Source organism: Pseudophryne corroboree, chromosome 9, assembly GCF_028390025.1.
Source record: "Pseudophryne corroboree isolate aPseCor3 chromosome 9, aPseCor3.hap2, whole genome shotgun sequence".
NCBI classification, from domain to species: Eukaryota; Metazoa; Chordata; class Amphibia; order Anura; family Myobatrachidae; genus Pseudophryne; species Pseudophryne corroboree.
In genome coordinates this window covers 261,684,904-261,711,445 of record NC_086452.1, presented here as the reverse complement: position 1 = coordinate 261,711,445, position 26,542 = coordinate 261,684,904, and the positions used below count along the sequence as shown (strand labels likewise).

Below are 26,542 nucleotides of genomic sequence, written 5' to 3'. Positions count from 1 at the left end.
GTATGGTCGTATTTTGGATATGTTTTTTAGATGCATGTAACATGATCTTGAGACAGATTGAATGTGGGGAACAAAGGACAGATCAGAGTCAAGGATGACACCTAGGCAGCGAGCTTGTGGGGTAGGGTAGATAGTCGAGTTTTCAATAGTGATAGAGATATCGGGTTGGTACCTACTATTGGCCGGTGGAAATATAATTAACTCTGTCTTTGAAATATTCAGTTTGAGGTGGCGAGATGTCATCCAGGATGAGATGGCAGAAAGGCATTCAGTGACACGGTCCAGTACAGATAGGGACAAGTCAGGGGAGGATAGGTAGATTTGAGTATCATCTGCGTACAGATGATACTGAAAACCAAAAGAGCTGATTAGTTTACCAAGAGATGAGGTATAGATAGAGAAAAGCAGAGGACCCAAGACTGAGCCTTGCGGTACTCCAACTGAAAGAGGTAGCGAAGAGGAGGTAGATTCAGAGAAGTGAACACTGAAGGAGCGATTAGATAGGTACGATAGGAACCAAGAAAGGGCTGTGTCTTTAAGACCTAGGGATTGTAGTGTCTGTATGAGAAGAGAGTGGTCTACAGTGTCAAATGCAGCAGATAGATCTAGAAGAATAAGTAGTGAGTAGTGGCCTTTAGACTTCGTAGTGACCAAATCATTAACCACTTTAGTCAGTGCTGTCTCTGTGGAATGTTGGGAACGGAAGCCTGACTGAAGTGGGTCCAACAAAGTGTATGAGTTAAGAAAGTGTGTGAGTTGAGTGTAGGCAAGTCTCTTAAGTAGCTTAGAGAGACAAGGGAGCTGAGAGATAGGGCGGTAGTTTGAGAGAGCATTAGGGTCAGAATTTTGTTTTTTTTAAATGGGAGTAATCACTGCATGCTTGAAGAGTGAAGGAAAAATACCAGTAGAGAGAGAGATTACAGATGTTAGTTAAGGTAGGGATGAGCACCAGAGACAGAGCTTTACTTATTTGTGAGGGTAAAGGATCAAGAGGAGAGGTAGTAGAGAAGCAGGATGAAAAGAGTGATGATACTTCATCTTCATTTGTGGGATCAAATGAAAAAAGAGTGCCAGAGGGTTCAGGTAAGGAACGGAGCAGGTCACTGGCTGCCGAAGAGCATACCATTTCATCTCGGATCTTATCAATCTTCTCCTTGAAGTAGGAAGCAAGATCCTGTGCCTTGATAGTGGCTGGTGGGGTAGGTGCGGGAGGATTCAGAAGTGATTTAAATGTATTAAAGAGTCGTTTGGGGTTAGAGGCTTGAGCAGAGATAAGAGTTTGGAAATATGTTTGTTTGGCAGTGTCCAGGGCATTTTTATAAGAATGGTAGACAGTCTTATATGTGAGGAAGTCACTTGAAATACGAGATTTACGCCACTGACGTTCAAGTTTTCGTGTGAGTTTTTGTAGTTGTCTTGTTAATTTGGAGTGCCATGGTTGACATCTAGGCCTACGTGGAGTGTGATGGGTAGCTGGAGCCACTTCATCAAGGGCTAGTTCTAGAGTCTAATTAAGGTGTGATACAGCCATCTCAGGAGAGGTGAATGCAGAAATAGGTGAAAGCAGTTGTTGGAGTGAAGTGGAAAGTTCTTGAAGATTAATTGTGTTAATATTTCTGCGGGTTAGAGGAAGATTGGAGGACTTCCGCAACACAGTGTTTGAATTAACAGAGGAGAGCATGCAGGTGATAAGGTTGTGATCTGAGAGGGGGAAAGGGGTGTTAGTGAGTTCAGAGACGGAGCATAGTCTGGTGAATACTAGATCAAGGCAGTGGCCCGCCTGATGAGTAGAGGAGTCAGTCCATTGGGAGAGGCCAAGAGAGGAGGTTAGAGAGAGTAGTTTGGAGGCATGCGCAGCAGATTTTGGACAATCAATAGCAATATTGAAATCACCCATGATAATGGTGGAGATGTCAGAGGATAGGAAGTGAGGGAGCCAGGCAGAAAAATCTTCCAAAAATTGTTTTGGATGCCCAGGTGGGCGGTAGATAGCTGCAACACGCAGAGAGAAAGGAGAGTAAACCCTAATGGAATGTACTTCAAATGATGTAAATGTGAGTGATGGAACCTGTGGTAGAACAGTATATGCCAAAGATTGGGAAAGTAAAAGTCCAACTCCTCCTCCTTTATGGTTATCGGGTCTGGAGGTGTGTGTAAAGTGGAGACCACCATGTGCCAGTGCTGCAGACTATGGGCCTTAAATTGGGTTCCATAAAAGTCCAGATTTCGGCCCTATCTATTTTCTTTCAAAAAGAACTGGCTTCACTGCCTGAAGTTCAAACGTTTGTTAAGGGAGTGCTCCATATTCAGCCCCCTTTTGTGCCTCCAGTGGCACCTTGGGATCTCAACCTTGTGTTTGGATTTCCTAAAATCACATTGGTTTGAACCACTTAAAACCGTGGAGCTAAAATATCTCACGTGGAAAGTGGTCATGCTATTGGCCTTGGCTTCGGCCAGGCGTGTGTCAGAATTGGCAGCTTTGTCGTGTAAAAGCCCATATCTGATTTTCCATATGGACAGGGCAGAATTGAGGACTCGTCCCCAATTTCTCCCAAAGGTGGTATCAGCTTTTCATTTGAACCAACCTATTGTGGTGCCTGCGGCTACTCGTGACTTGGAGGATTCCAAGTTGCTGGACGTAGTCCGGGCCCTAAAAATCTATGTTTCCAGGACAGCTGGAGTCAGGAAAACTGACTCGCTATTTATCCTGCATGCACCCAACAAGCTGGGTGCTCCTGCTTCAAAGCAGACTATTGCTCGCTGGATCTGTAGCATGATTCAACTTGCACATTCTGCGGCTGGACTGCCGCATCCTAAATCAGTAAAAGCCCATTCCACGAGGAAGGTGGGCTCTTCTTGGGCGGCTGCCCGAGGGGTCTCGGCTTTACAACTTTGCCGAGCTGCTACTTGGTCGGGTTCAAACACATTTGCAAAATTCTACAAGTTTGATACCCTGGCTGAGGAGGACCTTGAGTTTGCTCATTCGGTGCTGCAGAGTCATCCGCACTCTCCCGCCCGTTTGGGAGCTTTGGTATAATCCCCATGGTCCTTTCGGAGTACCCAGCATCCACTAGGACGTCAGAGAAAATAAGAATTTACTCACTGGTAATTCTATTTCTCGTAGTCCGTAGTGGATGCTGGGAGCCCGTCCCAAGTGCGGACTCTCTGCAATACGTGTATATAGTTATTGCTTAACTAAAGGGTTTTGTTATGAGCCATCTGTTAATGAGGCTCATTTGTTATTCATACTGTTAACTGGGTATAGTTATCACAAGTTGTACGGTGTGACTGGTATGAGTCTTACCCTGGATTCCAAATCCTTTCCTAGTAATGTCAGCTCTTCCGGGCACAGTTTCCCTAACTGAGGTCTGGAGGAGGGGCATAGAGGGAGGAGCCGGTACACACCAGATATAGTACCTAATCTTTCTTTTAAGAGTGCCCAGTCTCCTGCGGAGCCAGTCTATACCCCATGGTCCTTACGGAGTACCCAGCATCCACTACGGACTACGAGAAATAGAATTACCGGTGAGTAAATTCTTATTATTTTTTTTTTTTTTTTTTTCATTCTAATCCACACTTATTCTAGAGTATTACTGTGCAAGTTTTTTTTCCCTTCATTCTGTTCTAGTGGTCCGGCTCCTGCCGCACCAAAAACGGACTTGCCTGATCCAGGAGGCGGGGATATAGGGGGCTGGCCATTGCATCATGGGAGTCTGAAAAGCTTAACTGTTTGGTGCCTGTTTCGCTGTCGCTACCTTATATCCCAAGATAGATCCTGTGGATCACTGTGGACCCTGATAGAGAAATACAGATGTCTGCTGGGAGCTACGACTCTGTTCAGTGCAGCCTTATCTCAGGAAGCCACACAGAAGGAGGTGGTGCTATCTGGTCACAGAAAGCTGCCAGAGAATAGACATGGAGAGAGTAGCTCAGATCTAAAAAAACAAACAAAGGGCCTAATTCAGATCTGATTGCAGCAGCAAATTTGTTAGCTAATGGGGTTAAACCATGTGCACTGCAGGGGGGAGGGGCGGGCAGATAGAACATGTGCAGAGAAAGAGTTAGATTTGGGTGAGGTAGTGTTCACTCTAGGATTTTTTTAGGGCAGGGTGCTGATCATGGGGAGGGCACATTTTTAAGTTAGCAGGGCAAAATTAGGTACATACTATAATGCTTGGTGCTCCCATTCCTATAGGTCAAAGCAAGCAAAAATTTAGGGGCGTTGTTTTGTGGGGAAGGGGCGTGGCCACATAATAGTGGCAATTCACATTACAACATACAGTAGTGCAATGTTTGAAAAAAAGTTCAAAATACAGTGCGCAATGAAACAGTAGTGCAGCTCCACAGTAAACGACAAGTGTGCATCCAAAAACACACCAACGGTACAAATGAAACAAAAAAAGTGAATACTAGTGATAGCGCTCTCCAGTAACCATGTTTCATATATCACCCATGTGAAAATGATATAATAGGGTTTGATTCACCATATATTGTAATAGAAACGTCCTCTGAGTTCCTTAGTGTACACCCACAAAAGGATTACTCCATCATTCTTCCTTCCCAGAGACAGTTCAATTATGTTCATGTGTAACTGAACCACCATAGACCTATGGGAATAAGTATAAGCCTCTCCTAATCCTCTTGCAAGGATATTTATGGGAGGTGCTTATGGATAGAAACATAAATATAGTGTAGCAAGTCTTATAAAATGGGAACGTATTTAATGAATACAAAATGCACGTACAACAAGACAATTTTAAAACAGCATATCATATTACTCCATGTAACATCACCATCGCTCAGATCTTTATGCGAGGAATCCAATGGCGCCAGATGTCCAATTTGGAAGGTGAAATGAGCTCCGGATGCCCACCGCCACACCATGAACAGTTCCTCTCGTAGCTGATAGGTGAATGTCGGAGTCCACGTAAAAATCACAACCACGCTTAACGCGTTTCGGACGGGATCCGTCCTTCGTCAGAAGCATGGTTGTGATGACTAAAACTCTGGTATTTAAACCCCCTTAATGAGAAACAGCAGCTGAAAATAATTACAAAATCAGGAGTCCTCCCGCATCGGAGACCATCGTCGCCGGAAGCGGAAGTGCATCATGCGGGTCACAGGTTCCGTCATTTCCGGTATTTGCGTTCCAGATATCGTTCTCGAAAACGGAAGTCACTTTGTTTTCATTCCCTTACTGACGGAATCATTCCTGTATGTCCTTATCATCGATGCATGCTGGACATATTTACAAATCCAACTGTAGCATTATTCTTGCATCATGAGCCCACATATTGTTCCTTCCAGTAACATAAATATATACAAAAAATAAAAACAAATACCAAGCATTACCATAGGGTTTCATCTCATTTCAAAAAGGTACATGAATCAAGAGAATGTCATTTGAAATCATTCTGCGGGATTCAGATGATTCTACCTAGATGGCGAACTAGAGACGTACAGAAAAGGTTATCACAAGTTGAAAACCGATGGATTCACCGTTTAAATACATTAACACCGAATGGCCTTAACGGTGAATTTGAATTAAAATGTTTTCTTACTTGATTATCTTTCTGCATTCCTCTTACTGACTTTTCCCCGCTCTTAAAGGTTTTAATTTATTCAGCTTTATAATCATGTTATTAATTTTCATTTTATTCTAGTAGTAGAATTATGTTATTAATTAATTCTTTGTGTCCTATGGTAATGCTTGGTATTTGTTTTTATTTTTTGTATATATTTATGTTACTGGAAGGAACAATATGTGGGCTCATGATGCAAGAATAATGCTACAGTTGGATTTGTAAATATGTCCAGCATGCATCGATGATAAGGACATACAGGAATGATTCCGTCAGTAAGGGAATGAAAACAAAGTGACTTCCGTTTTCGAGAACGATATCTGGAACGCAAATACCGGAAATGACGGAACCTGTGACCCGCATGATGCACTTCCGCTTCCGGCGACGATGGTCTCCGATGCGGGAGGACTCCTGATTTTGTAATTATTTTCAGCTGCTGTTTCTCATTAAGGGGGTTTAAATACCAGAGTTTTAGTCATCACAACCATGCTTCTGACGAAGGACGGATCCCGTCCGAAACGCGTTAAGCGTGGTTGTGATTTTTACGTGGACTCCGACATTCACCTATCAGCTACGAGAGGAACTGTTCATGGTGTGGCGGTGGGCATCCGGAGCTCATTTCACCTTCCAAATTGGACATCTGGCGCCATTGGATTCCTCGCATAAAGATCTGAGCGATGGTGATGTTACATGGAGTAATATGATATGCTGTTTTAAAATTGTCTTGTTGTACGTGCATTTTGTATTCATTAAATACGTTCCCATTTTATAAGACTTGCTACACTATATTTATGTTTCTATCCATAAGCACCTCCCATAAATATCCTTGCAAGAGGATTAGGAGAGGCTTATACTTATTCCCATAGGTCTATGGTGGTTCAGTTACACATGAACATAATTGAACTGTCTCTGGGAAGGAAGAATGATGGAGTAATCCTTTTGTGGGTGTACACTAAGGAACTCAGAGGACGTTTCTATTACAATATATGGTGAATCAAACCCTATTATATCATTTTCACATGGGTGATATATGAAACATGGTTACTGGAGAGCGCTATCACTAGTATTCACTTTTTTTGTTTCAACATACAGTAGTGCACCTAATACACATTGCACCAGGTAGAACCTCCTATACACACTGCGCCAGGTAGAGCACGTTATAGATATTGCGCCAGATAGAGCACATTATACACACTGCACCAGGTAGAGAGCACTGAGGCACACTGCACCAGGTAGAGAGCACTGAGGCACACTGCACCAGGTAGAGAGCACTGAGGCACACTGCACCAGGTAGAGAGCACTGAGGCACACTGCACCAGGTAGAGAGCACTGAGGCACACTGCACCAGGTAGAGAGCACTGAGGCACACTGCACCAGGTAGAGAGCACTGAGGCACACTGCACCAGGTAGAGAGCACTGAGTCACACTGCACCATGTAGAGAGCACTGAGTCACACTGCACCATGTAGAGAGCACTGAGTCACACTGCACCAGGTAGAGAGCACTGAGGCACACTGCACCAGGTAGAGAGCACTGAGGTACACTGCACCAGGTAGAGAGCAATGAGGCACACTGTACCAGGTAGAGAGCACTGGGAGGATGGGCACAGGGCTGATGCAGAGCGGCACTCACCATTGCGGAGGTGGGCGCTGTACCGGGTCAGCGGGGCCAGTCTCTTGATGCTGACGGCGGAGCTCAGGTCAGCGCGCAGGGGGAATCAAACCATGCTGGAGGACTGGCGGGAGACACCGCAGGCTCTGATTGGCTGCTCCTCCCTGCTGCATGCTGACCCTGTCTCCGCCTTCAGCGGAGAGCTATCAGCGCCGCGTGGGGAGGAGTAACAGTACGGCGGGGGGGGGGGGAGAAGTGACAGCGGGGCGGAGGGAGAAGGCAGTCCTTTGGTGATTAGCAAGGCGGGCACAAATGGGCAGGGCGCATTCTGTCAATCAGAAAAGGGGCAGGTGGCAGCGCCCCGCAAAAGAAGCTTAGCGTGAATACTAGTGAGTTGTGTTCAAACTGAAATCTAAATTGCAGTGTAAAATTAAAGTAGCCAGTATTTACCTTGCACAGAAACAATATAACCCACACGCATCTAACTCTCTGCACATGTTATATCTGCCTCCCCTGCAATGCACATGGTGTTGCCCATTAGCTAACAAATTTGCTGCTGCGATCAGATCTGAATTGGGCCCACAGTGCAGCTGCAGCCTGTGTAAATGGGGACACACTGCCTCTCCATGGCTACAGGCAGTGCCGGATTTCCCACTAGGCACGTGCCTACGGGCGGCACCTGCTGGGAGCGGCACAGAATCCCCCCCCCCCTCCATTTTGTGTTGTACGTGCGGAGGGCGGCTGATGTGCGCAGCAAACACTGAGTTACAGCCTGGATGGCAGCGGGAGACTGCCTCGTGCTGTCCAAAATCTGTACTCCCGCCAGGGATGAAGTCGTAGCATTCTCCCGTCGCAGGATCGCAGGCTGCGCTGTATGTCCCCCGCTGTCCGTAAATCCGGCCGTCTGGTAGTGTTCAGCTGTCCACAGAACGAACGAGACACACATACGCACCTGCAATGTGTATAAGGGGCTCGGTCTGGCGCAACGTGTATAAGGGGCTCCCCCTGGTGCAATGTGTATACAGCAGTCTCTGCCCCTCTCATCCCATATCAGAGCAGTGCAGCACGGCATTCTCCCCTCCCGCTGCCGCATCAGAGCAGCAGCGGTTGGATGGATGACGGACACGCGGCTCGGGAGGCATGGAATGGCAGTATAGGCACCAAGCACCCGACCAAAGGTATAGCTAGTGAGTTATTAAGCCGGGGAGGGGGGGTGTTTGGATGTTCTGTGGCCGATATCTTTGTGCTTTGGGGGGGGCAACCAGCTCTTAACTGCCATTTTTCAAATTGAGCCGTTAGTAGCTGATTGCTGGTACTTTATCACTTTTTAAGGCGTAGTACATCTGGCCCTGTGATAGTGTCTTGAGAAGCTAGGCTAGTGTTGGTTCCGGTATGAATGGTCGACAATATTAAGGTCGACCACTATTGGTCAACATGGACGGAGTGTTGACCTTTAACATTGTCGACCATCTGAATGGATACCGCTAGTGTTGTACATAATTCAACCAATTGGCAAGATTCTTAATGTTGATTAAGAGAAAACTATATGTAACAGGCCAGTAAACTGTGTGTTCTTGTGCAACTGTGTAATTGTACCCATACTATGATAAATTCTGCTGTGTAAATCATGTGATTCTTATTTTGCAGTTTAGAAGCATACCCTGCTTTTCTCTTCTTCCTTGTTGCTGGAGGACTTACACATCCGGTAAGGGGATACGGTTTCTTTACAGTTAATTTAAATTCTTGACCTAGTCCAATGTTTGTTGTGTTGAGTAAAGTACTTGCTCAAAGATAATTCATATTCATTATTGCATAATCCTTTCATGCAATATCTTCACTTCTAAAAATCAGCACTATAGTAAAGCTACCTCCAAGGCTTAAATATTCCATAATAGAGATTGATTTAATTATATATACCCACATTTCTCTTGCGTCCTAGAGAATGCTGGGGTCCATATTAGTACCATGGGGTATAGACTGGTCCACCAGGAGCCAGTAGCACTTTAAGAGTTTAACAGTGTGGGCTGGCTCCTCCCTCTATGCCCCTCCTACCAGACTCGGTTTAGAAAATGTGCCCGGAGGAGGCGGTCACAGCTAGGGGAGCTCTACAGAGCTTTCTTGGTAAAAGTTTATTTTAGAGTTTTATTATTTTACAGGGAGGCTGCTGGCAACAGCCTCCCTGCATCGAGGGACTGAGGGGAGGAGCAGTGTCCGCCCTGCGGGGTCTGAGCCACTGTCTCCGCTGACTGGACACTGAGCTCCAGAGAGGATAGATCGCTCCCCGCCGCAGGGGAATGCTCACCCCAGCAGCATGCCACCACCCCCTTGCAGAGCTGAAGTTTGTGGCGAGTGAGTCATCGACCACCCTAGCAAGCGGGGGGCCGGTGTGAAGATGGCAGCTACACTGTAGGAGCGCAGTACTAACTGCGCTCCGGGGGCTCAGCGGTACTTAAATGCGGCGCTGTGAGGGGCGCCCTGAGCCGGCGCCTTAACCCTACACTGACCACAAAGCCTGTCAGGGTTTGCGGATCTCAGCCAGCACAAAATCCTCAGGCCAGTATAATCTTGGAAGAGTGGGAAGACGGCGCCATTAAGGGGGCGGAGCTTCTCAGAGCGGACCCAGCAGCGTTCAGCGCCATTTTCCTGCCTGCAGACACGCTGCCAGTGGAAGAGCAGTCCCTCCAGAGCACCTCCAGCTATTTGTTCGGTCCCAGGGGGTTGTAGAAGGGAGGGGAGGCTGTGTAAGTCTGTGTCACCTATTGAGGGACACAGTCAGCTCTGGTTACGGGTCTCCCTATACCTATACAGCGCTGTGTGTGGGTTGGCTCCAATCTCTCTGCCATTCTTGGAGGATGGGGGGGGGGGGTTCTGTCTGCCCTGTACCCTGTGTGTGTGTGTGTGTGGGGGGGGGGGGGGTACAAGCAAACATGTCTAGGGACTCTGTCTCATATGCTGCAGAGGATTTATCTTCTCAGTAAGATCCCATCCCAAGCTAGAGAGCCGGAGTGGTTAGCCCCTCTTAGGGGGGCTATTTCTCAGATTTCTGAAAGAGTTGCAAGAACTGAGCATGCAACTCAGGTATTGCAATCCTCTGTGGCAGTATGGTCTGATACTGCTCCCTCGGAATCTCCTGCGGTACATTCTCACAAACGTGCTCTTGCCCAAATTATGCAGGATGACACGGATACCGATCCTGACACAGCAGACGGTGATGGGGATGTGTCAAGGGGGACGTCCTCACTTGCTAAGGGGGTGCAGTTGATGCGTTACATATTTCTAACACACCAACCTGAGCAGGTTGGAGTGGCCTTTTTCACAGACATTAAGAAGACCCCTCTCACCTTCCCGGCGTCTAAGGAATTAAATGCTATATTTGAAAAAGCCTGGGAAAACCCGGAGAAAAAAATCCCGATCTCTAAGGGTCCTGGTTGCTTTTCCCTTCCTGGAAGACGATAAAAAAAAAATGGGAGCCCCCACCTATAGTTGACGCCTCGGTCTCCAGGCTGTCAAAATAGGTGGTGTTACCAGTCCCGGGATCTACCGCGTTGAAGGACCTGGCAGATCGCAAAGTGGTTGCTACGCTGAAATCCATATACACGGCTTCAGGGGCTATACTGCGGCCTACTATTGCTTGTGCATGGATTTCTAAAGCTATAGCCAAGTGGTCAATCACTCTGCAGGAGGACTTGAGTACGATGGATAAAGGTGACGTTGATTTATTTTTACGTAACATACAGGATTCTGCAGGGTTCCTGGTAGAATCCATGAAGGATCTGTGTTCCATGGCTGCGGGGATCTGCTCTATGTCCTTCTCGGCTCGCAGTGGTCTCTGGCTGCGCCAGTGGTCTGTGTATGTGGAATCCAGGAAAAGTGTGGAGAGCCTACCCTATACAGGTCAGGCTCTGTTTGGGGAGGAGCTGGATGCGTAGATTACCACGGCTACCGCGAGTAAGTCTCCTTTTCTCCCCTCCGCTGCACTGGCTACGAAGAAGCCTTTTACTCCCAACACGTCACAGACCTTTTCGGCCCGCTAGGCCTAGAAAGAACAAGCCTTCTCACACGTTCTTTAGGGGTGGTCGTGCCAACTCCAAAAAGCCTACTCCCGCATGTTCCCAGACCAGAAGCAAAGTCCTCAGCATGACGGGGGATTGCACAGCCTGGAGGTAGGTCAGGTGGGAGCAAGACTCCGACATTTCAGCCACGTCTGGGTGTCGTCTGGCCTGGACCCTTGGATACAGGATATTATTATTGGTACAGGCTGGAGTTTCAAACTCTCCCACCTCACCGTTTCTTCAAATCAGGCTTGCCAGCTTTGCCGGCAGACAGATCTATTCTACTGGACGCTATCCGAAAATTGATAGTGTCCGAGGTCATTGTTCCTGTTCCACCTCATCAGTTGAACAAAGGTTACTATTCTAACCTTTTTGTGGTACCGAAGCCAGATGGTTCGGTAAGGCCAATTCTGAACTTGAAATCTTTGACCCCTTATCTCAGGGACTTCAAATTCAAGATGGAGTCTCTGAGAGCAGTTATCTCGGGACTGTCGGAGGGGGAGTTCCTGGTGTCCCTGGACATCAAAGATGCGTACCTCCACATTCCCATTTGGTCGCTGCATCAGGCCTATCTCAGGTTTGCACTGTTAGACGATCACTATCAGTTTCAGGTACTGCTGTTCGGTCTCTCCACGGCACGAGGGTCTTTACCAAGATGATGGCAGAGATGATGGTTCTCCTCCGCAAGCAGGGGGTGAACATAATTCCATATCTGGACGATCGGCTGATCAAGGTATCGTCCAGGGAGAAGTTGTTAAGATCTATTGCTCTCACGACACATCTGCTCAAGGAGCATGGTTAGATCCTGAACCTTCCAAAGTCTCATCTGGAGCCGACAAGGAGGCTCTTTCCTGGGGATGATCCTCGACACAGAGGTGCAGAGGGTGTTTCTACCGGTGGAGAAAGCGTTGGTGATTCAAACAATGGTCTGGGATATCTTGAAGCCTGCCCGGGTATCGGTTCATTAGTGTATCCGCCTCCTGGGGAAAATGGTTGCCTCCTACAAGGCTCTACAGTATGGAAGGTTTCATGCTTGATCCTTTCAGCTGGATCTCTTGGACCAGTGGTTGGGATCTCACCTACATATACACCAGAGGATACGTCTGTCGCCGAAAGCCAGGATTTTGCTCCTCTGGTGGCTACAACTACCACACCTTCTGGAGGGCCGAAGGTCCGGAGTTCAGGACTGGATCCTTCTAACCACAGATGCAAGTCTAAGAGGTTGGGGAGAAGTCACTCAGGGGGAAACCTTCCAAGGAAGGTGGTCAAGTCAAGAATCCCTTCTCCTGATAAACATCCTGGAGCTAAGAGCCGTATACAACAGCCTTCTTCAAGCAGCACACCTTCTGCAGGATCGGGCTGTTCAGGTGCAGTCGGACAACGTGACCACAGTGGCCTACATAAACCGAAGAGGCGGAACAAAAGAGCAGGGCTGCAATGTTCGAGGAGGTAACCAGTTGGTGGGGGGTTCCTCACATAGACATGATGGCCTTCCGCCTCAACAAGAAGCTGCGGAGGTACTGTTCCAGGTAGAGAGACCCACAGGCATTGGCGGTGGATGCTCTAGTAACACCGTGGGTGTTCATGTCAGTGTATGTGTTCCCTCCACTTCCTCTAATTCCAAAAGTTCTACAACTTGTAAAAAGAACAAAGGTTCTGGCAATCCTCATTGCTCCAGACTGGCCAAGGAGGGCTTGGTACGTGGATCTGCTGAATCTACTGCTGGAAGATCCAAGGCCCCTACCTCTTTGAGAGGATCTTCTACTGCAGGGGCCATTTGCTTATCAAGACTTACCACGGCTACATTGACGGCATGGCGGTTGAGCGCCAGATCTTAGCTCGGAAGGGTATTCCGAGCGAGGTTATTCCTACCCTGATATAGGCTAGGAAGGGGGTAACGTCTAAACATTACCATCAAATTTGGAAAAAATGTGTCTTGGTGTGAGTCCAAGAAATTTCCTGCGGTGGAGTTTCAACTTGGACGTTTTCTCCTTTTCCTGCAAGCAGGTGTGGATATGGGCCTGATATTGGGCTCCATCAAGGTCCAGATCTCAACTTTATCCATTTTCTTCCAAAAACAATTGGCTGTTCTCCCTGAGGTTCAGACCTTTTTGAAAGGGGTTCTGCACATCCATCCTCCCTTTGTGGCGCCAACGGCACCCTGGGATCTTGATGTGGTGTTGCAGTTCCTGCAATTGGATTGGTTTGAGCCTCTACAGGAGGCTGAAATCAAGTTTCTCACGTGGAAGGCGGTCACTTTGTTGGCCTTCGCTTCTGCTTGAATTGGGGGGCTTTGTCCTGTAAAAGTCCCTATCTGGTTTTTCATGAAGATAGGGCGGAACTCAGGACTCGTCAACAGTTCCTTCCTAAGGTTGTGTCTGCTTTTCAGATCAACCAACCTATTGTGGTGCCAGTGGCTACTGACTCCTCAATTGCTTCAAAGGCCTTGGATGTTGTGAGGGCTTTGAAGATTTATGTGAAGAGGACGGCTCGTCACAGAAAATCTAACTCTCTGTTTGTCCTCTATGATCCCAAGAAAATTGGCTGTCCTGCTTCTAAGCAGTCGATTTCACGCTGGACCAGGTTCACCATCCAGCATGCATATTCTACGGCAGGATTGCCGTGTCCAAAATCTATTAAGGCCCACTCTACTCGTAAGGTGGGTTCTTCCTAGGCAGCTGCCCGGGGAGTCTCGGCTGTACAGCTTTGCCGAGCTGCTACTTGGCCTGGATCGAACACGTTTGCTAAGTTTTACAAGTTCGATACTTTGGCCTCTGATGACCTCAAGTTTGATCAAGCAGTTCTGCAGGAGCCTGCGCAGTCTCTCACTCCCGTTCTGGGAGCTTGGGTACATCCCTATGGTACGAATATGGACCCCAGCATCCTCTAGGACGTAAGAGAAAATAGGATTTGCGACCCCAATGTATGCAAAACTTATAAATGTCCTGAAAAACAAATATCATTTGTGTAGGTGGGTTCCAAAATGAAAAAGGAATTCCCAGCCAAATAAATGTTCCTCAAAACCATGAAAATTATTTTTGTCATACAGGTATAAACCACCTGTGGTCTTGAAGGGGTTAAATGTAGTACAGCTGGCATGATTTTTTTTCTATAAATGTATTATGGTTGGAAGGCTGGTAAGGAAACCAAAAGCTCCACGTAACTTTTTACATTGCTAGTAATTAGTTTTTCCAATTACGGTATATACAGGTTGAGTATCCCATATCCAAATATTCCGAAATACGGAATATTCCGAAATACGGACTTTTTTGAGTGAGGGTGAGATAGTGAAACCTTTGTTTTTTGATGGCTCAATGTACACAAACTTTGTTTAATATACAAAGTTATTAAACATATTGTATTAAATGACCTTCAGGCTGTGTGTATAAGGTGTATATGGAACATAAATGAATTGTGTGAATGTACACACACATTGTTTAATGCACAAAGTTCTAAAAAATATTGGCTAAAATGACCTTCAGGCTGTGTGTATAAGGTGTATATGAAACATAAATGCATTCTGTGCTTAGATTTAGGTCCCATCACCATGATATCTCATTATGGTATGCAATTATTCCAAAATACGGAAAAATCCGATATCCAAAATACCTCTGGTCCCAAGCATTTTGGATAAGGGATACTCAACCTGTACAACAATTTAAAGTCTTAAAATAAATGTTAAAAATTTTTGTTCCAGATATTCCCTATGATTTTTTTTTAATGAGTAGATGTTAAGCCTGACATACCATAATTATAATAGGGGATATTATCACAATACAGAATATTAATATAAAAAAAAAAAAAGTCTGATTGCTACAGATGTGTCCTCGTACATCTTGCCTCAATCGTGACACACAGCGGGAGATGCCTGGCGTGAGTGAGCTGACCGGTCCCGAGCAACACCGTTGGGCGTTTTTTTTTTGCAGAAAAAGCGTCTTATTCGCATTGCTTAAGCATGTCTATATTATCTGTGCGACTGTATCTGCTTATGAAATGGTACGTTACACTGTTTACTGGAAAACTCTGCAGCATACCATTTTGTATGCAGATACAGCCACGGTCGCACACAGAATATAGGCGTGCCTCATATTATTTTATTAAAATAAGCTGCTTGTGCGTCCTATTCACACAGCGATCCAAAAAAGTTTTGCATCCCTTGTCGCTACCAAGTCACACCATGGCATGGCCTGATTATAAAAGCTGTTTAATGTACCAGAAGGCTAGAGGTATGTGGACACATCTGTACAAAGGAATTTAGCTCCCGAGATAAGTGCCCAGGAGTTATTCAATTAAATCTTGCGGCGACTAGCCCTGAGGTAAATGTAGACCAAATTTCTGGCTATATCTCAGGAGGGTGTGAACGTTAAGGCGCAAATGTCAGACGCACCTTAATTGCATTGTGTATTTTCTGCAGTAGAAGCTTCTAAACCTGTGCTTTCTAGCGGGAACTACTTGAATAGCTCCTAGTCACTTAGCCCGGGAGATACATTTCTGCATAACTGTTCCATTGCCCTCATAATGTGTAATGTCTTTCATTTAGCGTAGATGTTGATTGTTTGTTTATTTTTTATTGTATATACAGGTTTATGAATATTAACAGTCACTAGTGCAATTATCGTACAATCCTTTATTCACCTTCTACTTTCCCATTTTGCCATCCATCTAGCGAGCTACTAGTGCACTGGGAGTTGCCTGGATCGTTGGCAGGGAGCTGTATGCTTCTGGATACTCTACAGGGGGTGAGTACAAATAGTCTCTATTTTACTTTCTAGATTCCCCCACACCTACATATTGTTTTAGATTTGTTAACTGACTTTTTTAAATTCATCTACTCACGGTTGCAAACAAGATTTAAACCTGTCTTGGAGGAGTGGAAGCATTTGTTTTATTTAAGTGTTATAAACGGGTTGTTCTCCCACTGCCTATTCTTAATGGTCCATGTACAAAAAAATAAGCTTATACTTTTCAGTGAATAAATAAAACCCTGTGACCCCTCCCCCTCTTAATCCTTTATTACCCATTGCATGTTTCTGGTGTATCCCAGTGATCCCAAGTAGACAAATGAAGCCCTAAGTATACCCCCAAAAATATGGATTTGTCATTTTTGTTTTTAGTCCAAAAAGCATTGTAGCAAAACATTGCGATTCGTTCTAATTCAATGTTTTGATACTCTAGCATGTGCCTGGAAATTGTCACTTTATTTCCCTACATTTAAATGGACATTGGGATTTGAATGATAACCGTCATCAGATACAGACTGTGCAATAATTTATTTAATAATGTCCATTTAAATGGCAAGAGGTCATAAAGGGTATAAAACAATGCTCCGGGGGGGAGGGATTTGTGGGTGTTTGTGGGGGCATGTCCAATGGTGAGTCCCACTGTGGGGGTTGTCTGCACATTAGGTATGGCATGTGCTATTGGGTGCAGGTAGCATTATAAAGAGCATAGTGGACGTGGATTGGTGATGTTCTATGGTGGGATCATCTCATAATGTTACCCTGAGAGGATTGATATTTATATAGATATACATAGATAGAGATAGATAGATATTATAGATACATACCTACCTACCTACCTAGGGAGATGGGACAGACCTAGGACAGGAGCATGGACTTAAAGGATAGTGTAAAGGGAGGGAAAAAAGGATGGCACACCAGTTTGGGGTAGGGGAAGGGCAGACCGGGGGGACAGTATATTGTGGGAACATCTCATGTCATTACCATGAGATGGTTATTATAACGGCTGCTGCCACAGAAAACATTAAATGTGTGTGTGTGTGTGTGTGTGTGTGTGTGTGTGTGTAGTGTTCATTCTAGCACCCTGCACCTCTCACAATCCCTGCAATTCCTCTTTCTCACCTGGGGTGTCACTCTCTGCTCTGGATGCTTTTAGCACACTGTAGTCCATATCTCAGTACTGAGATACAGACCAGAGTGTGCCAGAAGCATCCAGAGCAGAGAGTGACACCCCAGGCAAGAAAGAGGAACTGCAGGGATTGTGAGAGGTGCAGGGTGCTAGATGTGTATATTATAATATAATTTCGTAAAGCCTGTCCTCCTGAATGCATGCAAAATGGGAGGAAGGGCATGTGCCAAAATGGCTCTTATGGACAGACCTAGGTGAGGAGTCAGGAACTTGCAGGATTGAGTGTGTGTGGGGGGGGGGGGGGTTTAGAAAGAGCGTGGTGGTTGTGGGGACTAAACAGGTGAAGAAGAGAGGGTGAGCATCAGTGGCGGGCAGGATGAACTAGTATGACACCTGGCATATGGTCCCTTTTAATTGTGTATGTGTGTGTGTGTGTGTGTGTGTGTGTGTGTGTGTGTGTGTGTGTATATATATATATATATATATATATATATATATATATATATATATATAGTAGTTTTCTTCCTATACGTGTATATATATATATATATATATATATATTTATATTTCTCTAACGTCCTTGAGGATGCTGGGACTCCGTAAGGACCATGGGGAATAGACGGGCTCCGCAGGAGATAGGGCACTTTAAGAAAGCTTTGGATTCTGGGTGTGCACTGGCTCCTCCCTCTATGCCCCTCCTCCAGACCTCAGTTTTACACTGTGCCCAGAGCGAGATGGGTGCACTGAAGGGAGCTCCCTGAGTTCTCTGCCTAGAAAGCATTTTTGTTTGGATTTTTTCTACATTTTTACAGGGAGCACTGCTGGCAACAGGCTCCCTGCATCGAGGGACTGAGGAGAGAGGGGCAGACCTTCTTGTCTAAGATAGGCTCTGCTTCCTTGGCTACTGGACACCATTAGCTCCAGAGGGGGTGAACACAGCTTCTTACTGGGCGTCCACCCCCAGAGCCGCGCCGCCGTTCTCCTCACAGAGCCAGAAGAAACGAATTCAGAAGACGTCTCAGGCGGCAGAAGCCTTCAGAGCTTCACTGAGGTAACGCACAGCACTGCAGCTGTGCGTCATTGCTCCCATACACCTCACATACTCCGGTCACTGTAAGGGTGCAGGGCGCAGGGGGGGCACCCTGGGCAGCAATATAACACCTCTCTTATGGCAAAAAGTATATATACATGTACAGGTGGGCACTGTACATGTATATAAAAGAGCCCCCGCCATATTTTAGTAAGTTTGAGCGGGACAGAAGCCCGCAGCCGAGGGGGCGGGGCTTCTCCCTCAGCACTCACCAGCGCCATTTTCTCTCCACAGCACCGCTGAGAGGAAGCACCCTGGACTCTCCCCTGCTTGACACACGGTGAAGAGGGTTTTAAAGTAGAGGGGGGGGCACATATTTGGCGATTATACATTACAGCCCGGCCCGCCCGTTACGCGGGGTACGCGGTCGGGTAAGGCGCCACAGGGGAGAAGGCGCCGGCAGCCTGGATCACAGCGCGCACTTCTCCTGCCTGCCGCCCTGCCCTCAGTCTAGTCTCCGGCAGTGACGGCGGAGTGTATAACTCAAATCAGGCGCCGGTTCGTTAGCCAATCAGAGCTCGCAGACCGGCGCCTGATTTGAGATATACACGCTGCCGTCACCTCCGGAGACCAGACTGAGGGGCAGAGCGGCAGGCAGGAGAAGCGCGCGCTGTGATCTCTACACAGCGGTGAGCATAACTGTGGGGGCATATCTATCTGGCACTGTGGGGTCATGTGTGGCACTGTGGGGGCATATCTAGCACTTTGAGCACATGGCAATGTGGGGGCATATCTAGATCTGTATGTGGCACTGTGGGGTCCTATGTGGCACTGTGGGGGCATATCTGTGGCACTGTGGGGTCATATGTGGCACTGTGGGCACATGGCACTGTGGGGGCATATCTATCTGGCACTGTGGGGTCATGTGTGGCACTGTGGGGTGCTATGTGGTACTGTGAGGGCATATCTAGCACTTTGAGCACATGGCAATGTGGGGGCATATCTGTATCTGGCTGGCACTGTGGGGTCATATGTGGCACTGTGGGGGCATAGCTGTATCTGGCGCTGTGGGGTCATGTGTGGCAATGTGGGGGCATATCTGTATCTGGCTTTGTGGGGTCATATGTGGCACTGTGTGGGCATATCTGGCACTGTGTGGGCATATCTGGCACTGTGTATGTATGTATATATATATATATATATATATATATATATATATATATATATATATATATATATATATATATATACATAAATACACAGTGCCAGATATGCCCACACAGTGCAGATATATATATATGTATGTATGTGTGTATATATATATATATATATATATATATATATATATATATATATATATATATATATATATATTTATATGTAAAAGATGTTGTCTTATATATATATATATATATAAAATGAAGCAGGAATCAGCGGCACTCTGCAGACTGGGTATTAAGTTAAAAAGTCTTTAATTCGGTCCTACGCCGTTTCGGGGACAAATCCCCGTCTTCAGGGACAAATCATTCGCCCAAAGAGACGTTAGTCTACTGGGTTCTAGAGTCAACGCTATGTCGATTTCTCCTAGACTTGTCCTGTGGAACATGCAATGGACAGGTGATGCCGACTAAAAGAGGCATATTGAGGGTTTACCTCACAAGGCTAAGGAATTGTGTGGAGAAGGGCTCTCGGACCTGGTCTCCACAGCTATAGCTGGTAATTCTGATATTTTGCCTTATATTCCCTCACAGACTAAGAAGGCATGAAATTATCAAATGCAGTCCTTTCGGTCGCAGAATAACAAAGTATGAGGAGCGTCCTTTCTTACCAGAGGTAAGGGCAGGGGGCACAGCTAGTTCCCAGGAATAGAAGTCCTCCCCGGCCTCTACTACATCCACCGCAGGATGAGGGAGCTCCGCTAAGTGAGTCCGTCCCAGGGGGAGCACGTCTTCGACTCTTCAGCCACATCTGAGTTCACTCACAGGTGGATCCCGGGGCAATAAAAATTGTTCTCATGGTTACAAAGGAATTCGAAAGGTGCCTCCTCGCCGGTTTTCCTTATCGGACCTACCGGCTTCTCCCCCAGCAGGGGAGTTATATTAAATACGATTCACACATTGTATCTCCAACAGGTGGTGCTCAAGGTTCTCCTCCTGCAACAAGGAAGGGGCTATTACTCAACCTTGGCTGTAGTCCCGAATACGTACGGTTCGGTCAGACCTATTTAAAATTAAAACATCTGAACCTATACTGGAAAAGGTTCAAATTTAAGGTGGAATCGCTCAGAGCGATCATGGCCAGCCTGGAAAGGGGGGATTTGATGGTGTATCTAGACATAAAGGCTGCATACCTTCATGTTCCCATTTATCCACCCCGTCAGGCATAACTGAGAATTGCGGCACAGTATTGTCATTACCAATTTCAGGGTAATGGGCGGAAATGATGGTGCTCCTACGCAAGCTAGGAGTCACAGTTATCCCATACTTGGACGATCTCCTATAAGGCGAGATCAAAAGAGCAGTTGTTGAACAGCGTGTCACTTTCGCTGAAGGTGTCACAGCAACACGGCTAGTTTCTCAATATCCCGAAGTCACAGTTGGTTCCTATGACTAGTCTGCCCTTCGCCCTTCTTGGGTATGATTCTGGATACGGACCAGAAAGAGGTTTACCTTCAGATAGAGAGAAGGCCCAGGAACTCATGACTCTGGTCAGGAACTTATTGAAACCAAGACAGGTGTCTGCATCACTGCACCCGAGTCCGGGGAAAATCATTCCCTTCGGCAGGTTCCATGCGAGGTCTTTCAAATGGGACCTACTGGACAAGTGGTCCGGGTCACATCTACAGATTCATCAGTTGATCACCCTCTCCCCCAGGGCCAGGGTATCTCTCCTGTGGTGGCTGCAGGGTGCTCACCTTCTATAGGGCCGCAGGTTCGGCATTCAGGACTGGATCCTGGTGACCACGGACGCGAGCCTCCGAGGTTGGGGAGCAGTCACACAGGGAAAAATAAAATGTCCAAGATCTTTGGTCAAGTCAAGAGACTTGTCTTCACTTCTTGGAACTAAGGGCCATATACAACGCCCTACGTCAGGCGGAGACCCTACTTCGCGACCAACCGGTTCTGATCCAGTCAGACAACGTCACTGCAGTAGCTCATGTAAACCGCCAAGGCGGCACAAAGAGCAGAGTGGCGATTGCGGAAGCCACCAGAATTCTTCGCTGGGCGGAGAATCATGTAAGCGCACTGTCAGCAGTGTTCATTCCGGGAGTGGACGACTGGGAAGCAGACTTCCTCAGCGGACACGACCTACGTCCTGGAGAGTAGGGACTTCATCAGGAAGTCTTAGCACAGATTGCAATTCGGTGGAGACTGCCACTGATAGACATGATGGCGTCCCGCCTCAACACAAAGCCGCAGTGTTATTGCGCCAGGTTAGGAGACCCTCAGGCAGTAAGCTGTGCATGCCCTAGTGACACCGTGGGTGTTCCGGTCGGTCTCTGTGTTTACTCCTCTTCCTCTCATACCCATGGTGTTGAGGCTAATAAGAAAAAGAGGAGTGAGACCAATTCTCATTGTTCCAGATTGGACACGGAGGACCAGGTATCCAGATCTGCAGGAAATGCTCACAGAGAATCCGTGGCCTCTTCCTCTAAGACAGGATCTGCTGCAGCAGGGGCCCTGTCTGTTCCAAGACTTACCGTGGCTTCGTTTGACGGCATGGCGGTTCAACGCCGGATCCTAGCGGTAATGGGTATTCCGGAGGAGGTCATTCCTACCCTAATTAAGGCTAGGAAGGAAGTGACATTGAAACATTATCACTGAATATGGCGAAAATATGTTTCCTGATGTGAGGCCAGGAATGCTCCTATGGAGGAATTCCTTTTGGGCCGTCTGCTTCACTTCCTTCAAACTGGAGCGAACTTGGGCCTGAAATTAGGATCGATAAAGGTTCAAATTTCGGCCTTATCCATTTTCTTCTAAAAAGAATTGGCTTCTCTTCCTGAAGTACAAACGTTTGTGTAGGGAGTACTGCATTTTTAGCTTCCTTTTGTACCGCCGGTGGCGCCTTGGGACCTTAACATGGTGTTACGGTTCCTTAAGTCACATTGGTCTGAACCACTTAAGTCAGTGGTGTTGAAATATTTCACCTGGAAGGTGGTCATGTTGTTAGCCTTGGCTTCGGCTAGGCGAGTTTCGGAATTGGAGGCTTTTCTCACTAAAAGCCCTATCTGATTGTCCATATGGATAGAGCGAAATTGCGGACCCGTCCTCAATTCCTGCCAAAGGTGGTCTCATCCTTTTCATATGAACCAACCTATTGTCGTGCCTGTGGCTACGCGTGACTAGGAGGATTCCGAGTCCCCTGATGTGGTCAGGGCTTTGAAAATTTACGTGGCCATAACGGCTAGGATCTGCAAAACAGAAGCACTGTTTGTCCTGTATACAGCCAACAAGGTTGGCGGCCCTGCTTCAAAGCAGACTATTGCTCGCTGGATCTGTAACACGATTCAGCTGGCGCATTCTACGGCAGGATTGCCGTTGCCTAAATCGGTTTAGGCCCATTCCACTAGGAAGGTGGGCTCTTCTTGGGCAGCTGGCCGAGGGGTCTCGACACTACATCTGTGCCAAGCTGCTACTTGGTCGGGGTCAAATACCTTTGCAAAGTTCTGTTAGTTTGATACCCTGTCTGAGGAGGACCTCCTGTTTGCTCAATTCGGTGCTGCAGAGTCATCCGCACTCTCCCGCCCGTTTGGGAGCTTTGGTATAATCCCTATGGTCCTTACAGAGTCCCAGCATCCTCAAGGACGTTAGAGAAAATAAGATTTTACTTACCGGTAAATCTATTTCTCGTAGTCCGTAGAGGATACTGGGCGCCCGTCCCAAGTGCAGACTTCTTCTGCAAGACTTGTATATAGTTATTGCTTACATAAGGGTTATGTTATAGTTTATCGGTTGAACTGAGGCTATGTTGTTGTTCATACTGTTAACTGGGTAGTTTATCACAAGTTATACGGTGTGATTGGTGTGGCTGGTATGGATCTCGCCCTTAGATTTACAAAAATCCTTCTCGTACTGTCCATCTTCTCTGGGCACAGTTTCCCTAACTGAGGTCTGGAGGAGGGGCATAGAGGGAGGAGCCAGTGCACACCCAGAATCCAAAGCTTTCTTAAAGTGCTCTATCTCCTGCGGAGCCCGTCTATTCCCCATGGTCCTTACGGAGTCCCAGCATCCTCTACGGACTACGAGAAATAGATTTACTGGTAAGTAAAATCTTATTATAATTATACACACATACATATATCTATTTGTTTGCACAGTACAAATGCAGAGGAAAGGGAGGAGGGAGGGCAGTATGCATCTTTAGAGGTACAAGATAACAGTATAGTGTGTATTAAAAACCACATGTACATGTATAGGAGCTGTGTACTGTAATCTACAGCATGTTTTAATTGAAATACAGTAGGTCCAGGTGTGCTCACAGCCTACCTTTTGATGGGATGTAGTTATGTGACTGGCGGTCTCACAATACTTCCCCCTACATCCCGAAGCCTCTCAAACCTGACAGTTGGCATGCCGACTAATAGAGACTATTCCCACTCGTGAGTATCTACGAGACCCATAAAGTGGGAATAGAACCTGTGGCGAGCGTAGCACCGAGCCCATAAGGGGATTCGTTGTGCTCGTGCCCCCTCCGGAATTCTGCGGCCAGGATCCCGGCGTCTGGATGCAGACCGCCGGGATCCCGGATGCCTGTAAAAAAAAAAAAAAAAAAAACCCCTGTGAGCTGTAAGTTTCCCAGAAGGGGTCCCTGATGGGTGAATGTTGTTGAAGCAGGTGCGTTGCGATGTTATATAGAATCTGCCCACCAGTTCCCAGTGAGTACTCGGGAGAGAGGTGGGAGTGCGAAGTGTAGTTTAAGCACTGCCCACTGTTTCCCAGCAGAGCTCTTGCCAGCTGCTGTAATCTGCCTGCTGGAACTTCTCCTGGCTGCTAAGTCCTGCGGCCGCCTTTTCTGAGCTCACTTTCTCTCCTTTCGGTAGCTTTGGCGCAGTGATGGGGCGCCATGCATGTAACACTGCACGTAACAGGGAGGGCTTTGGAAGCTGGTCACTGCACCGCCAAATAAAATGCCTGGAAATTGACTGAGAAAGTAGGGGGTGCTGGGACAGGTCTGGTAGGGGACAGGGCGAGAGAGTCTATGCAGGCAGGTCTGGGCTCAGCCCCCACCCCCTTCCCCCGCATGTTGTCCTCTCACAGCAACCCCCAACCCCTAATATTCACATCACATTGCTAACCCCGTTTTAAATTCTCCACCACATCACTTATCCATTGTACACTTCACACAGTGTCCTCCCCACAGGCAACACCAGCAAACAATAAAATTACCTTCTACCTCCCCCGGGTCCATCCAGCCACTGCGATGCCTAGCCTGGCTCCAGCCTGGAGCTGTGAGCAGGAGTTGACGCTTAGCTACACTCAACCCTAGATGCACCGGGAAGGAGCCTCATGCTGGTGCGGGCCGTGCATCCGCCTGCAAAAAATAATAATCTCATAAACGACACAGAGGAACACGTGGGGCAGAAGTTAGGATGACGCTGCTGGCAGCCTTTGACAGGAAGAGGTTTTTTCCTGTCACCACTGTCAGTCTCCTTGGGCCTATTTTCATGGGGAGGCCTGGAGCTGCAGCTCCATCTGCCCCATTGTTAATCCAGCCCTGGGAAGGGCCCCTGCACTCCCCCCACATCCTCCGCGTAGCTGCAGCTTTCGGGGGAGGGGGTGTTTTCAGCTGCGGTGGCTGTTCTCAGGGGGGGTGAAGCGGGAAGCAGCGGTCCTTGGAGGCAGCCCATGTCTTTGTGCAAGGGAAGCAGCTCTGGCCCCATAGCAGCTGCATCCTCTGTAGTTACGCCACTGAATTCTTTGTCCTGTCAGTGTTATCAGTTTGACATTACCATACTGTCCATGCCTTTATGTAACATATGGCCATATTCAATTAGCCGTATGATTTTACCCCAGGACATAAAATTAAATAGCATTTTCCCTGCACTAAAATTTAGTGATTAACTCATGCAAACTCACTAATCCCTCGTAAACGGTGTAATCAATGGGTGTCCAACGCATATTAACATCCAATAGTGCAATAGTGACTTATTCTTGCAGGCATTTTCTGGCTGCTCCTGAAGCTGCGAGGAAAAGTCCACCTTTGGGGATTGACATGTGGCTAAATCCGTGCTATTTGATTCTGTCAGGTGCAGTAATTAGCCACAGGGTTTAATTAAACATGCCCCTTTAGTATATTCTTTAAATCAGCTGTGTGATGTGTATACCTGGGTGTCGAGAGTTCTCCCTAGTGTTATCTGTATCTCTATGTGGGCAAGTATCGTTTGTTTTGCAGTGTTACGATAAATAAAATTGACTGTGCCCTTTTTATGTCTCTAATAGATCCAAAAAAACGTGCCCGAGGTGCCATTGGTTCTGTTGCTCTACTCGGTCTCTTTGGCACTACTGTATGCACTGCTTTCAAGCTACTCGGCTGGACATTAAACCCAAAGACCTGGTGTTGATTCGTCAAAAGTAGCGGAACATGGGACCAGATGTGTTCATTTAAGAAGGCCAATTAAATTCATGCTAATCCCTGCCTTATCTCTTTGCGCTATGTGAGATGGTTGGTAAGGGCCTATGTATCTTTTAAAATAGGACACCTTAATCTAATTACCTTGTATTTTCTAAATAAAATTTGTAAAACACTAAATTACCAGAATTGTGTGGCAGTTTTGTTATGTTCAGCTACATCAACTTTTTGGAAGTTTGCCATTTATGGCCTGATCCAGTTGACCACAAAAATGCAGCCCAAATGTAGTTGCTGTTTTACATGTGTCATTTGGGTTGCACGTATGTGAAGAGGATTGCCACATCTTATGTTTGGGTTATTTCACACCAAATCAACATAAGTTTCAGTGTGACCATCTCAAATTGTAATGAAATATCTTATTATAAATGCTGCCATGGTTGTAAAGAAACCCCCCAAACCTTAAGCTGATATGGTCAACGGTTTTGGGTAGGGGAGGGGGATGGGCTGTCCCTTGGATCTCCGTTAGTAGTATGCCCGGAAATGTACCGGGGTTGTCATCGCTGGCAAGCCCGGAAGTTTTCCGGGCATGCCACTAAAGAGGTTAAAGCTGCAATTTTTTACGAAAAATGTGCTATTAATGTTTTTTTAAATTGCTGTTACAGCTCACCTAAGTGAGCTGGAGAGTTAGGCAAGGTCTCATTTTAAACCATAAAAATTTTCAAAAACTTTTGATTTTCTCAAAAAGCTAATCTTTTACATTTTTGAAAAAAAATCGCAAATTATTCATATTGTTAATCCCCAAAGTTTTTTTTATTGTGGGATCACTTG

General features: G+C 46.7%; 1 protein-coding gene across 3 annotated transcripts in view; it reads left to right on the top strand.

The window, feature by feature from the left end:
• Positions 1-25,894, top strand: part of MGST3 (microsomal glutathione S-transferase 3) — a 50,511-nt gene extending 24,617 nt beyond the window's left edge. For all 3 annotated transcript variants that reach the window (XM_063940260.1, XM_063940261.1, XM_063940259.1), the window contains exons 4-6: positions 8,840-8,897; positions 15,911-15,983; positions 25,585-25,894. In XM_063940260.1, coding sequence (XP_063796330.1) covers positions 8,840-8,897; positions 15,911-15,983; positions 25,585-25,706 — 253 coding nt within the window. In that variant the 3' untranslated portion in view covers positions 25,707-25,894. The remainder of the gene's footprint in view (positions 1-8,839; positions 8,898-15,910; positions 15,984-25,584) is intronic.
• Positions 25,895-26,542: the final 648 nt, after the last annotated feature.